We start from the raw sequence: 14077 nt of genomic DNA on the forward strand, positions 1-14077 counted from the left end.
AGAGCAATCCCGAAGTGGCACGTCATGGATATAGATTACACTAAGATTAACCCATCGCTGATGATGTCTATAGGAACTACATCACAATAAGGAACTGGTGATTCAATGGAAACCTTTACATAGACAATCTCACTGTGTGTGAAAGCATTTGTTAGTGTGAAAATAATTTCACCTGAATTCTTCTGTGTGTAATAATGCTCACTCATGAAAGAATCAGGCCAGCAAAACCATGGACATTTCATTGTTTACTTTTCAACTTCATGTTCAAAAAGTTACATAGTATTTCAACAATTAAAATGTGCTAAAGCACAGCGTTCTAAACTTCTAAAAGCCGCTTCGGGACAAATACAGAACATTTCAATGAGCATAAAAAAAGAAACCTGTATATGTATAATAAAAAGTGTAAAACAACTACACAATAAAAATCATTGTAACATCACCATTAATGAAATAAAATGAAAGAGGAAATGTACAAAAGTCTGTGGGAACACAGGAGGAGGAGGAAACTTCCATACAAGCAGAGTGTGTTTAAAGTGTGTTGCTTTAATCGAACATGTCGTCATCGTCGTCTTCTCCCCCATTGTCCGACTCGTCAAAGTACTTGACTTCCTTCTTGGCCCGTCCCGGCCGGTCCCGGGACTGAGCGCTCTTCGCACTCAGGCTGTTGCTGTCATCATCCTCGTCATCTGATGGAGGTTTCTGAGGCTTCTGCATGGAGGGCAATGAAACACTTCGTTATAGTTACCATTTAGGTTTTTACTGCACTGAAACTGCATATCATAGGTGGGTAGGTTCAAACTTCATTTCATTGATTTTGGTATTTTAGGCCTTTATTTATAGGACAGCTGAAGACATGAAAGACCCGCCCTACTTTGCATCTAATTGGCTAGAACTCGTTTCATTGGTAGGTGGAAGTTCGATGATTGGTTAAATCATCATCAAAACAAATCCCATGTGGACTTTTTAATTTATTTATTTTTTCTAAAATAGTCATACGCCAGAAATCAGGCACCAGGCCTGAGTACTTAACCCCCCCTCCCAAAAAAAACATTTTCTCATTGAATCTACATGATTCATGTAGGTCACCTATTTTGGTTTCAAAATGGCGAATTTCGCCAAAAGGTGAGTGATTTTCATGTCTGATATCCATGCATCCATGTTATTTTCTGCTATTTGGTTGAAACCCATATTTCTGATATAAAAAACTTTTGAAAAAGGGTCCCATTTGACCCAAGGACAACAAAAGGGTTAAAAGTCCATATACCTTGAGGATACTCAGAAACATGTAGTTATTTACCACTTCAGAAAAATTTATGTTGGAACGTGAGGACGCTGACGTGAATATCGCCGCTTCACAATCCGCGAAATTGATATTATGTTTCTAGTAAATTAATTACCCTGTTTTAGATTAGATGTTGGTCATTCTCAACACCTTTCTATCCCCTGCTGTGACTTATCAATTCTGTACTCCGTGCTGCTGCCAGCCTGTGTAGCGTAGCTACGTTACTCACCGTCGATCAACTGTTAGCTTCAGCTGGCTAACGTTAGCTGTCAACCTCCTGACTAACTGTTACCGCAAGCTAGTGACAAAGAATTTCTAATAAGGGCAGAAGTTTCACTCTCTCGTTACTTCCGGCTTCTGAACTGGTTGCAGTTCCATATAGGGGGCGCTCACAGGCCAGTGCAGAATGAATGGGACTCTATGGAGCTATACCCCTCAAAATCCACTTTTCTCAGGATATAATTTTTTTTCTAGTAATTTGAATGTTGCATTCGAAAGGGGAGGCTAAGAAAATACACTCTGCTGGGTGTTAGACTTTTTTAAAGTGGCTTTTTTGTTCTAAAAAAGCCTTTTAAAATGTCAGTGATGTCATACACATATACGGCCAGAGATACTGCTTTACGGAAAGCTCTGAGTCGCTTCCTTTGTCTCTCGAGGCATCAACAACACAGCTGACAGGTTAGGCTCTCCCTGTCAACGTGCTAGAAAGAGGTTTGCTAATGTTTTAAAGACCACGCCGAAATATTCACTCTGACATTCTGTCTCTGCTTCGGATGCCTTCAAGCGGGATCTCCGATCGTAATCAGTCCTTCACTGACCAATCAGCATTCATTAGCAGAATGCTAGCATGTTATGGGAAACAACGACTCACCCTGTAAGAAATCAAAAGGACATAAGTACTCGTTCATTCAACTTTCGACCTATAATCCATGTTGAACTTGCAAAAACTACAATCAAATCTGAGGTTTCTCAACAACAATCAGGCGAAAGAGACACATTTAGTCCCATTCATTTTGCACTGGACCGCGATCACCCTAGTGGAACTCTGGTGGAACTGCAAACAAATTCGGTACAATGGGGCTGAATAGGGAGTGGAAAGGCTTTCCGTAGACCGGCTTTGCTTTGCTTGCTTTTATGGAGGATTATCCCTTCAGACCACAGTGGTCTTCAGTGGACTCTACATCCAAACTCCCAACTGGACCTTCGTCTGCCACGACTGCCGGACTCTTTCAAGTACATGTACTCCCTGTCTCCGCCCATCACTTGGTAGCTTTGAGACACCTGGTCAGTTGTCAGCTTATGGCAGCTAGCTTCTGTTAGCTTCCACCATAGACAGTATATACCGACGGCTCGCCCAGCACATCTGTTCGCTGCGTATAGCTCTTTTTCCCGGCTGTGAAATTACGATTCCTATTCCATGCTTATGCAAGGTAACATAACCTGATTTTTTTCAGGTCTTATCCCCTGACCAATCGGCTATCCTAACCTTATTATGTTTACCAATACCAGACCAGTGCCATGCGCCCCCCCCAAAAAAAGCGGATTTGCATGATTTACAAGAGTGTCATTTTCAGGTCAGAAAAGCCGGATTTCCGGATTTATCCGGAAGAATCACACCCCTGGTCTTTAGTTCTTTATTCAGCGGAAGACATGCGGTATTGTCAAGCCCAAACGTGTAACTTAAATGTAAAGCAGTGGTGGAAGAAATATTCAGATCCTTTACTTAAGTAAAAGTACTCTTACCACACTGTAATACTATTCTGTTACAAGTCAAAATCCTGCATTGAAAATGTTACTTAGGTAAAAGTTTGTAAGTATCATCAGGAAAATTTACTTAAAGTATTACAAGTAAAAGTATTCGATGCAGAAAAATCCTGTAAACTGTAAACGATCCAAACTGTTCTGTCAATCAACTAATTGTTTAATGGTCTAATCAATTCCTTTATATTGTTGGGTAGTTTAATTTATAATAAAATATGGTATTTTATAAACTACGTGTTTTGTGTGCAAAAAAATGTTAATGTGTAAAGTAACTAGTAACTAAAGCTGAAGCAGATGAATGTAGGTGGAGTAAAAACTACAATATTTCTCTCTGAGATGTAGCAGAGTAGAAGTAGAAAGTGGCAAAGAGACTCAAGTAAAGTACAGGTACCTCAAATGTGTACTTAAGTACATGTACATTCCACCACCGATGTAAAGTATATAAAATACAGCATCAGGCCATAGAGAGCATAATATACAAGAAACAGGTAGTCCCTGTTAATGTTCACAGTAGCAGCTTATACATTTTACATTTGTCAAACACCAACACTGCTATCTAATCAACACAGGATGATACTCACTCTGCCGACAGGTTTTGCCATTTTCTTCATTGGACTGTACTCGTCTTCAGAGCCAGAGCCCTTCCTCTTTCTCCCTCTGCCTTTGCCTGCACAAAGTCCACCAGAACAAAATGTGACCAATGTGTATTTGTTGTTAACTATTTATTTTTTGTAGGAAAAGACAGGATCTGTGCTGTACCTTTAAGAGTTGAGGCTGGCTTCTTGGACCCAGTGTCAGAGTCAGAGTCCCAGATGGATTTATCAGGCTTCTTTGCTTTTGGTGCTGGTGGCTTCTTAGGTTTGGGAGCTGCATCAGACGGCTTCTTAGCTGCTACAGATATAACGGATTAAAACCCGGCTATTACATACCGCTTATACATGCTGAGTTATCTACCACAATAAATCATGTTGGAAGCTTTTTTCCCTCCCTTCCATTTTGTACATTGTAAGTAGGGCTGGGTATCATTCAAAAATGTCCGCTACCGAACCAATACCGTGAGACATCGACACCCGTTTCCTAATGATACTTTTTTTTGATAACAATTTTATAAAACAAAAATAAATAACATTACGGCACAAATCTCCTCAGAGTCAGTGCAGGGGGGCCGCCAAATTATGTTTAAAATATTTTGAAAGTTTCTTTTTTCAAAAATTCAAATATGTCTGAAAATATACAATAATACAAATCCAACCTATTAATAGCAAAGATAAATTGGCCTATTTGGGGAAAAAAACAACAACAAAAAACATTTAATTTACACATTGAAGATAAGCTTAATATAGTAAAATAGCCATATGGTAGCCATACAGTTAAGCTGAAGGATTCACTGTGCCTTCCGTATGTTTAACATTATAACATGATATAAGTAACAAAGTATATCCATTCATTTTTATCCATCCGGCCCAGTTTAACATGCAACTTAATTTTATACAATATATTTAGAGTAGTAGGGGCCCCCTGCTTCATCTATTTCAGTTAAGAGGTCCTTGGCCTAAAAAACATTGAAGATCCCTGCATTAGACTTCATGAGCTCCACTTTAAGTGTCAGTAATCTGTTCTGTTCTGGTGGTAGCTGTGATGCTGCATTACAGCTCCCTCTGTTGGACATAGTGAGTCATTACCTTTCTTTGCTGGTGAGAGTTTGTCAAATGCAGAGCTGCTGGAGTAAGTGGAGAACACCGGGGCTATGTCGTCGTCGCTGTCAGACTTGGACCCATCTGCAAGACAAACAACAGGCCGACGCTCAGCTGCTGCACTCTCTCTACACATCACTCCTGCATGGAGACGTCTCTGACTGGGTTCACCTTTTATCATTTCAAATCTGCTTTACCTCACATTCTGACTTTGTTACATACAGTTCAGTACTTAAACTCGTTCTTTTCCCTTGCTACAGTTCATTTTCTCAGGATTATCTTCTGTACAGGCAAACTAATCCAATGTTGCTTTATAAAAAGACTTGAGAACTTCCTACACTTCAGGATCTAACAACTAGATCAGAAATGTCTTAACTGAATGCAGTGTTTAGAATCAGAATCATTCGTTTAGTGCAAACTAAATGCAGCCAGTAAACTAATATCACTGATGTTAGCCAGAGTTAGGAGAGGAATATGTACCAAACTGAGTCAAACTGCAGGCCGTTTATTAATTGAAAGAATAGACGAGTAGGCGACTTACAGGCGTGAATGGAGCATAAAGCTAAACTAGATTATTTGAGAATGTGTTTATGAGTCTTTAGCGTACAAAAGGACAATGTGGCAGCTTGTAAGAAATATCTCATAGCACCATTTTATCCTCTCACTGTTTTTATTTTTTTCAAATGTTATTATAATTTGTTGTGGAATTTAAGTTATTGTGACTGCGATGTAAATCTTGGAGAGAAAAAAGTAAACTGTCTAAATTGTCTCTTGGCAATCAAAAGAAAGTTAATTAGCAACAATTTTGATTATCAATTTTATTGTTTGGATTGGTTTGTTGGGAAATGTTGAATTTTTAAGAGAAGTCTCATCTCAGCATCTAAATTGTTCATATTTTCAAGTTTTCTTTGTCTTATAGGATAGTAAACTGAATATTTAAGTTTAGGAGTGCTGGCCTGAAAAAAAAAATTTAGTGGAACTAATGGAAATATTTCACCATAACAGACCAAGCCATTAATCCTGAAAATAATCCACAGATCAACTAATATTGAAAACAATTGTTTGCTGCAGTCTTAACGTGATAGAAAAATCCCGATAGTAATTGTTGCCACAGCTCCACAATGCAGTACATTTTAGAAAAAACTGTAGAAAGATGTGATGCACACTACCACTGAGCTTGTACTCACCACTGTCATTGTTTTTTTCTGAGACGGCTGACTTGGACGAGAACATGCTGGTTGTCTCTTGCTTTTTAGCTACAGGTGCAGACCTTAAGAGAAGCAGAAACAATGCATTCAGGATTTATTTTCTAGAGATCTGTGTGCCTTCATTAGATAGCAGGCAGTAGAGAGAGATGACAGGACATGACGTGGGAGAGAAGGGACTGACATGCAACAAAGGTCCCTGCTTAGACCTGAGCGTTCCGGACATTATGGATACCTTACGCTGGGTTTCCACAGTAAAGCTTAGATCGGGCCCCCAAAAAAAAAATCAAGCCCGACCCTACCCAGTGTTTCCCACACACAGAATATTGTGTGGCGGTTCGCCTCACTATCAACACCGGCCGCCGCATATAGCGTTTCGTTATTTGAAAAAAAATGTAAACGCTATTTAAAATACGTTCTGCATTTCCTTTCCCTGCTCTCCTCCGTCTCTCTGTCACTTGTGTCACACACACGCACACACACACACACACACACACACACACACACACACACACACACACACACACACACACACACACACACACACACACACACACACACACACACACACACACACACACACACACACACACACACACACACACACACACCTCCTCCCACCGTGTGGCGTTGGGTTTTTTAAGCCCTCAAACGTCACCTTCCAGGCACCGCGGCAATGGTTTAAGGTTATGTTTAAGGTTACGGTGAGGGTTAGCGCCTGTAAGGCGACATTGGAGGCTTAAAACACCATCGATCCCACTGTGCACACAGCGCCTGTCTCCATAAGGAGAGAAGACGGCTGTTCACGAAAGGTTGGTAGATCTATCTCATGAACACCTTTACACAATCACACATTAAAAAATATTTTAGATTCTGAATAAAATGTTGTCAGTGTGTTAACGTTGGAGTCCCGACCCGACTCTTAGCAAACAAGCGATTGCGCCTGCTTTAGAAAGTTAACTAGTCGCAAGTTTGCGGTAAAATGCAGTTGGGTTGTCGAGGTCAAAACACTTTATGTAGCAGCTGTGAATCAAATAAACGTATTATAAATAATGTTATGCAGGCATGAAAACAGGTCAAGGGTGAAAAAGGTGAGAAGGATATTACCCCTCTAGGGGGGTCCGGGGGCATGCTCCCCCAGAAGAAAATTTTAAATATTCCATATTTTAAAGCATCAATCTGATGCATTTTGAGATGCATTTTTTGCCAGCCAACAGTGTAATATTTCAATCTGCACTCATTAAAGTTAATTTTACTGGCAAAACGGTTAAAGTACTTAAAAACTTTTGGATACATTTTTACTTCTTCCAACCATGTCAAATAAAGAATCAATGTGGATTTACATATTGCAATAATATCATAATCCTACAATGAATCATTGTGAAAACAAAAATTTACTACTTTGGCCAGGTCATCATCAAAAAAGTGAATTAGTACATTCATGATTTTGTCCATGTTGATATTAGCTGCTTTATTTACATTTATTAAAAACGTTGCATATAGCTAGACGTCTAAACTCTGGGACAAGGCCGTTATGTTTAAATACCTGCCATGCTAATTCCAAACAGACAGCTTTGTCAAGGCAGTTTGGTCTTCAGATAGTTTTACAAATCATGTTCCGCTATGAACGTGCACACACGTATTGTTGTATCACGGTCGGTCAGTAAAGGCGCAGTCGCAGTCTTAACGGTAGCCGTCATTGCCGGTAACGTACTCGTATGACAGAGTGCACGGACCGAAGCTTTGTGACTAGCATCTAATGACTAGCAAGCCCTGTCTTACCGGTGCTGCCGTCAGAAACATGCGCTGCAGAAGCAAGCACCTGGCTCCCTCAAAGTGCTAAACGGCTTCCCGTCTCCACCAAGGTTATAATCGTTAACGAAAACGAACGAAATAACGAAAACTAGATGGGGAAAAAACATTGTCGTTTTCGTCTTTGTCAATGTCTTTCACAGAACAAATAACATATCTTTCAGAGTTGGCATTTCCGACCCGTTTTATTCAGTCTATGCCTTAGACATGTATATTTCCGACTGGGAAACCAGAAATTCCGCCATTTCACGTCAAATTGAACACAACATGTCCGTGCCCCTCGCCTGGCATCATAGCGGTACCAAAAGTCTGAAGAAAGCGGCAGAGTCCTATCTGATTATGACGGTGTCAGATAAAAGCAAGTGCCTCGCAGTGGAAGGTGGTAAAATAAGTGGACAATTAAGGGAAAAATCCCACGAATTTGAAAGTACATTTGAGGAGGCTAACCTAGCTTACCATAACAAGCAGTGACAGGGCAAGGAGAAGGCAAAGCCCCCTTCCCCCAAAACAGAAGCTAATATAACCCCGGTACAGGGCATGGATGTGTGGGGCCAGGGCCAGACAGCATGACGGAGACAACCGCAGGACAGAGAACACTACAGGAGGGCTTTCACCGGCGACCCGATAGCGGCTGGGTTAATATGTGTGTTGATACTGGGATGTCTAGCTACACAACTGTGGGAGTCGACTGACTTCAAAAAGTTCACCACTTTACTCGAACCAAAGACACTCGAACCAAAAACACCTGTTTATGTCCGTCTTCTTTAGTCTGATGGCTATTTAGGTTTTTTCCTGGCACAGTTACTAACACATTTTGCACTTACTGCTGCGTCTTGTGTAGACTGTTTACATACAGTATCTCACAAAAGTGTTTTTTACATTTTAGTAAATATTTCATTATATCTTTTAATGGGACAACACTGAAGAAATTACACTTTGCTACAACAAAGTATTAAGTGTGCAGCTTGTATAACAGTGTAAATGCACTGTCCCCTCAAAATAACTCAACACACAGCCATTAATGTTTAAACCGCTGGCAACAAAAGTCAGTACACCCCTATGTTAAATTCCCCATAGAGGCAGGCAGATGGTTATTTTTAAAGGCCAGTTATTTCATGGATCCAGGATACTATGCATCCTGATAAAGTTCCCTTGGCCTTTGGAATTAAAATAGCCCCCCCACATCATCACATACCCGGTGTTTACTGGACACCGTGTAATTTCTTCAGTGTTGTCCCATTAAAAGATATAATGAAATATTTACAAACATGTGAGGGGTGTACTCACTTTTGTGAGATACTGTATTTGTGCTCATCATCATATGTACATTTTATTTACTGGTGTTATTGTTGAATATATTGTGAATACATATTTCTAAAATTGTATGATGTTTTTGTTGAGTTATTATTACACAATACTTTTTTCTGACCTTTGTGAATCTTGCCCCCAATAAATAACCCATATTAGAAAAAAAGACTAAAACTAATAAAAACTAAACTAAAACTAAGCATTTTCAAAAAATAAAAACTAAACTAGCAAAACTGCTTTAAAAAATAATTAAAACTAAACTGAATTTAAAAACAAAAAGTCAAAACGAAATAAAAATAAAAACGAATGAAAAATGCAAAACTATAATAACCTTGGTCTCCACCCTTTTCTTGTTGTCCTCCATTCATGCCAAGCGCCATTTGTTTTTAACTACTTTCTCAACAAAATCTGCCTGTATCTACAAGTTTGATAAACTTTGCCTACATTTTTTTTTAGCCGTGTTACCACGGATACCACACCAGCACCGCACTCTGACATTTTGGCAAAGACCCGCCCTACTTTGCATCTGATTGGCTAGAACTCGTTTCATTGGTTGGTGGAAGTTCGATGATTGGTTAAATCCATAGACAGTATGGTTAAATCCAGCACATTAAAACAAATCCCATGTGGACTTTTTAATTTATTTTTCTAAAATAGTCATACGCCAGAAATCGGGCACCAGGCCCGTGTACTTATACACCTCGTCCCCCCTTAAACATTTTCTCATCGAATCTACACGATTCACGTAGGTCACCTATTTTGGTTTCAAAACGGCGAATTTCGCTGAAAGGTGAGTGATTTTCATGTCTGGTTATGTCATTTTTTACTCTTACACTGAATGTTTGCTGCTTCAAGCCAGATGAGTAGCCTATTGAAAAGTATTTTCCGCGACTGAAAAAGCTCCGTGTTGAGGATGAACCAGAGGTATCAGTCTGAAACAGAGCTGAACAGCCCGACCAGTATAGTATTTTCAGGCTTCAGCCAGTGAAAGACAGGGGAGAGAAAGAGATAGATTCATTAGGCATTGAAGTAGGAGATGAGGACAGCATCCAACTGGGTGCATCTCTCACATTACGGAAAGGATCCCTTCATAATGTTGTCAGACACTTATAATATTAATCTGAGTCCGTCAGTGGCAAAACAAGCCCTTTTGTGAAGGTAAATACAAGCTGGACAATTGACCTCTCGCCGGCCCCTCCCCCAAAACGGCCATTGTCCAATCACACATCATAGCAACCGTTACTATGTGAGCAGGTCTGACAAACAAGCAAGATGGTGAAGCGGTGCGCCCACGGCGTTTGTAAATCGGACTCTAGATACCCCGAGAGATTGTCTGGAGGATTCATTTGCACTAACGTGTTTACTATTTGGCAGCCTGAAAACTGTTATTAAAGACTGTAGAAAGAATGCGGAATGAAAAGAGATCATGCGGTCAACAGTGTTGCCGTAGTAAATCGGACTCCAGCTGAAGTTTATAGCCTACATCCTTGACACATGTATTCTATAGTCCTAATAGTAATATACAGGCTTATATTGCAATCTCTTAGGCCTACATGTAGGTGTACTTATATTTAAATAAACACACAGTAGCTGAGTTTATGCAGTGTCTTTTATTTTACTCGTTTTTTTCATGAGTCAGAACGAGGCAACAGCTGCGGGAGAGTGCGTGTCCTCCGCCCCCCCCCGTGCTGGACCCGGTCTCCTGACAGCAGAGGGGCTGGAAAAACAAGCTGAAATAACTCGGTCAATGGTACAAATAAATCGTTCACGTTCAAGAGAAAACGTTTCATAAATGAGGGCCAACGTGAGCGGTGCCTACAATGGATAAAACCGTGTGGACAAATGTGTTGAACATTACGAAGCATAAATACGTCTGCTCAAAGGTAAGGCTAACAGCTAACTAGTTACCGTGTTGTCTAGATCTACTAACTAGAGGCAAGAACACAAATTGGACCAAAGTTAACCTACTCTCTAAGCTAAGTTTAACGAGCCCTTTAGCTTTAGCCAACATTAGTTAACATGTTAGCTAATGCTAGCTACATTAGCTGCTGTTGTGTTGGGTCTTTGAGCTCCCCAACTTTATTTTTCGTCAGTTTACAACACAGTAAAACATTTGAATATATCCCTCCACTGCATACTGTAACCCCTTTTGCCTCGATCTGGAGGATATCGCGGAGGTATTGCTCCAAAAAAGGTCACTGACACGCACGGGTATACCTCCTCCCGTCATGGCAATTTGTCGCGCTGGTCGTGTTTGACCATTTGTTTGTCGGACGTAGCAACAGTAACTAAGGGGGGTGGGGCTTGACGAAAGGCTAATTGCCCTATTAACTTACATTATAGCTTGTTTTGCCGCTGCCGACTGCAACGATATGCTTAATACTGGACCAATGTCAAATATTGTTGTTCCCATCAGTCAGACATAAAAACATGGGAAAACGGGATCCAGGTTGAAAAAACGGTAGTTACCCTTTAACAGTTTGCTTGGCAAATTGTTAGCAAAACGTGTACACCGTTGGCATCATGTTGCTGTGACACAATTCCGCTTGGAATCCGCTGTCTCGGTGCAGTTGAAAAACGCAGCCTGTTGAAACCCAGCGTTAGACCCACACCAGTCTTGCTTTGCCAGACCTTCCTCCACAGCGCTGCGGAGGAGGGTCTGGTTGGTCCACACAACATTACCGGATGGGAGAAAACATGCTCTGGTTTATTGGCATTTCTTTAAACTAATTACAATCATCTTGGGTGGTGCTAAGCACCCGGAAAAGCCGTGGTGCCGCTGCAAAATAGCCCCTGGAAGGAACTTGTTTTGGTGGAACGTGTACGTTACAAAGTAGTTTTAGTCGTGCATAGGGCTGGGCGATAAAACGATAACGATATGTATCACGATAGACACGTAATCAATATCAATAGAAAATGCGTTCGATAAAACGTTCAATAACTTGTTTTTCTTCTTCGGAAGAAACCAGAAGTTGCGAAGCAAGTTTGGTTGCATGAACAAAGGCACTCACTCTCTGGTAACCTAGCAACGTAGGGAGTGACACTCTAACAGCCAATCATGTAACAGTATCAAGTTTGGTTGCGCCACATCGCTGTCTCGTGTTGGATTCTACCATTCTACAATAACAGAACCGGCGGCGTGTAGCGGTAAGCGGAAAGTGAGTGCTGCAGCGAGCGAGGAAATTGTTGATAAAACAGGAAAAGTCAGTATGGCAGTTTTGGGGATTTTATAAGTCTGACCGTCGTCCCCACCAACACTACCGCAAACTTGTTTTACCACCTTAGCCGCGCTCACACAGCAAAGCCGTATTTGCCAGCAACTTCCAACAACATCTGCAGCTGCAACACGGCACAAGCAGCAGACCGCCATGGAGAGGTACTCTGCATCAGCGCCTTACTAAACGCTACAAAGAAATAACGGAGGCAGACGTGCTGAGCACTGTCCAGAAGCCAGGTTACCAACCTAGCACTAAACCTGCAGAAAATAGTTCTTCTCAGGTTTCAGGTTTCTTTATGTTTATATTTAACACTTTGCACCATTTTATTACACCTTATTAAGCAATTCTTACTTATTCTTTCTTCACTGTGATTTTAGACTTATGTTTACATTTTAAAGGTGCAATATGTAATATTGTGTGTAATACTGGCAGCTAGCGGTTAAAATAGTTACTGCACTACCAATTCAAAATACTGGAGAGTCGTTTCCCCCGCCCCCTCCTGCCCAGACTCGAAGTTCACGGGGGTTGCCAGGCTGAGACCGCAGCATTCACAACAACGTTGCTAGACACTTTTCTCACATAGCCAGACATTACTCCACAGCACAGCGGAGTAGCTAACGGTAGATGCTGGCTATATTGACAGTCATAAAAGCCCGTGCTCATGCGGAGCTCTGTAACCAACTGACAGACACACTTTTTCGGCTTAAAATTACAGTATGAACCGCTAAAAACACAACAACCTCACTGTCCTCTCCACACGCCAGTCAGGCACACTCTCCGGCTTAGAATTACAATGCACGCTAAAATACCACTACCTTACCGACGGAACACACTTCATTGGCTTAGAATTATGGCAAAATCGCTAAACACACTGCAAACTCACAGTCCTCTCTTTCCGATTGTTACAGCCCCCTCGGTGGCTTAAAATAACTCACCGTTGTCGGCTCCAGCCGCTGACGAGGCTACACGCTGTAAACAGCCGTGGGCTGCTTGCCTGGTTCTCCGGTAACGTTAACAGGTAGCAGGGTTAGCATGGCGCGTTAGCCAGGACCAGTCGGGATCACTTTACTGGCTGTGTCTCAATTGTTTTTGGCGAAGTAACCAACTTCGGGTACTCTAGCTATATAATTCAATGTGAGAACACAAATGTTGAAATGACAAAAAATGCCCATCCCTAGTAGCTGTGATAAATTAGCCTGAAGCTAATGCTTACCGGTTCAGGAGAAAATAACGCCAACTCGTCCTTTGGGGCCCTTGGGGCTCTAAGCTGTCTCCATCTTTCAAATACATCTCCATTATTTACCAGGGGGTTGTTATGTCTCTGGTCACGCAACTGTTAGAAACATGCTGTTTTCTTTTTGTAGGTCGGGTAGAATCTATCTCCATTGATCCTGTTTGTTTGTTTTCTGCTTTCATGGCTGTACTTAACGTCTATAGCTGTAGCGCTGGGTTTACGTTTTACAGGTATATCTGGCAACCCGGCCTGGCTGTCAAACTGGGCCGTTGATAACAACACACAGATCAAAACATAAACATAAATTCCGTCACGGAATGTAAATTTCAAAAAGAAAAAATACTGAAATTAGCATTGTTGTCAGAAAAGATAGTATTTCAGTTTAACATGTTTCCTTAATATCTGATGAGGCATTGGTGTCATTTTGGGATTTATTACAGTACAAATATTACATATTGGACCTTTAATTATTTGAGTGGTTTCCATGGTTGTGTTGACATTTCTGCTTTTATAACTGAGGGGATTATAATCAGAGGAAGGTTAAGTTTAAAATAAAAATGTTT

The 14077-nt window shown here is 40.9% G+C and overlaps 1 protein-coding gene across 1 annotated transcript in view; it reads right to left on the reverse strand.

Annotated features, from left to right (window-relative positions):
• Positions 1 to 232: 232 nt before the first annotated feature.
• The window catches only part of top2b (DNA topoisomerase II beta), an 83176-nt gene continuing 69331 nt past the window's right edge, over positions 233 to 14077 (reverse strand). Inside the window, 5 exon segments of the mRNA XM_039820178.1 lie at positions 233 to 708; positions 3625 to 3710; positions 3803 to 3934; positions 4726 to 4821; positions 5925 to 6007. Coding sequence (XP_039676112.1) covers positions 544 to 708; positions 3625 to 3710; positions 3803 to 3934; positions 4726 to 4821; positions 5925 to 6007 — 562 coding nt within the window. The 3' untranslated portion in view covers positions 233 to 543.

This window comes from Perca fluviatilis, chromosome 13, assembly GCF_010015445.1.
Source record: "Perca fluviatilis chromosome 13, GENO_Pfluv_1.0, whole genome shotgun sequence".
Taxonomy (NCBI): domain Eukaryota; kingdom Metazoa; phylum Chordata; class Actinopteri; order Perciformes; family Percidae; genus Perca; species Perca fluviatilis.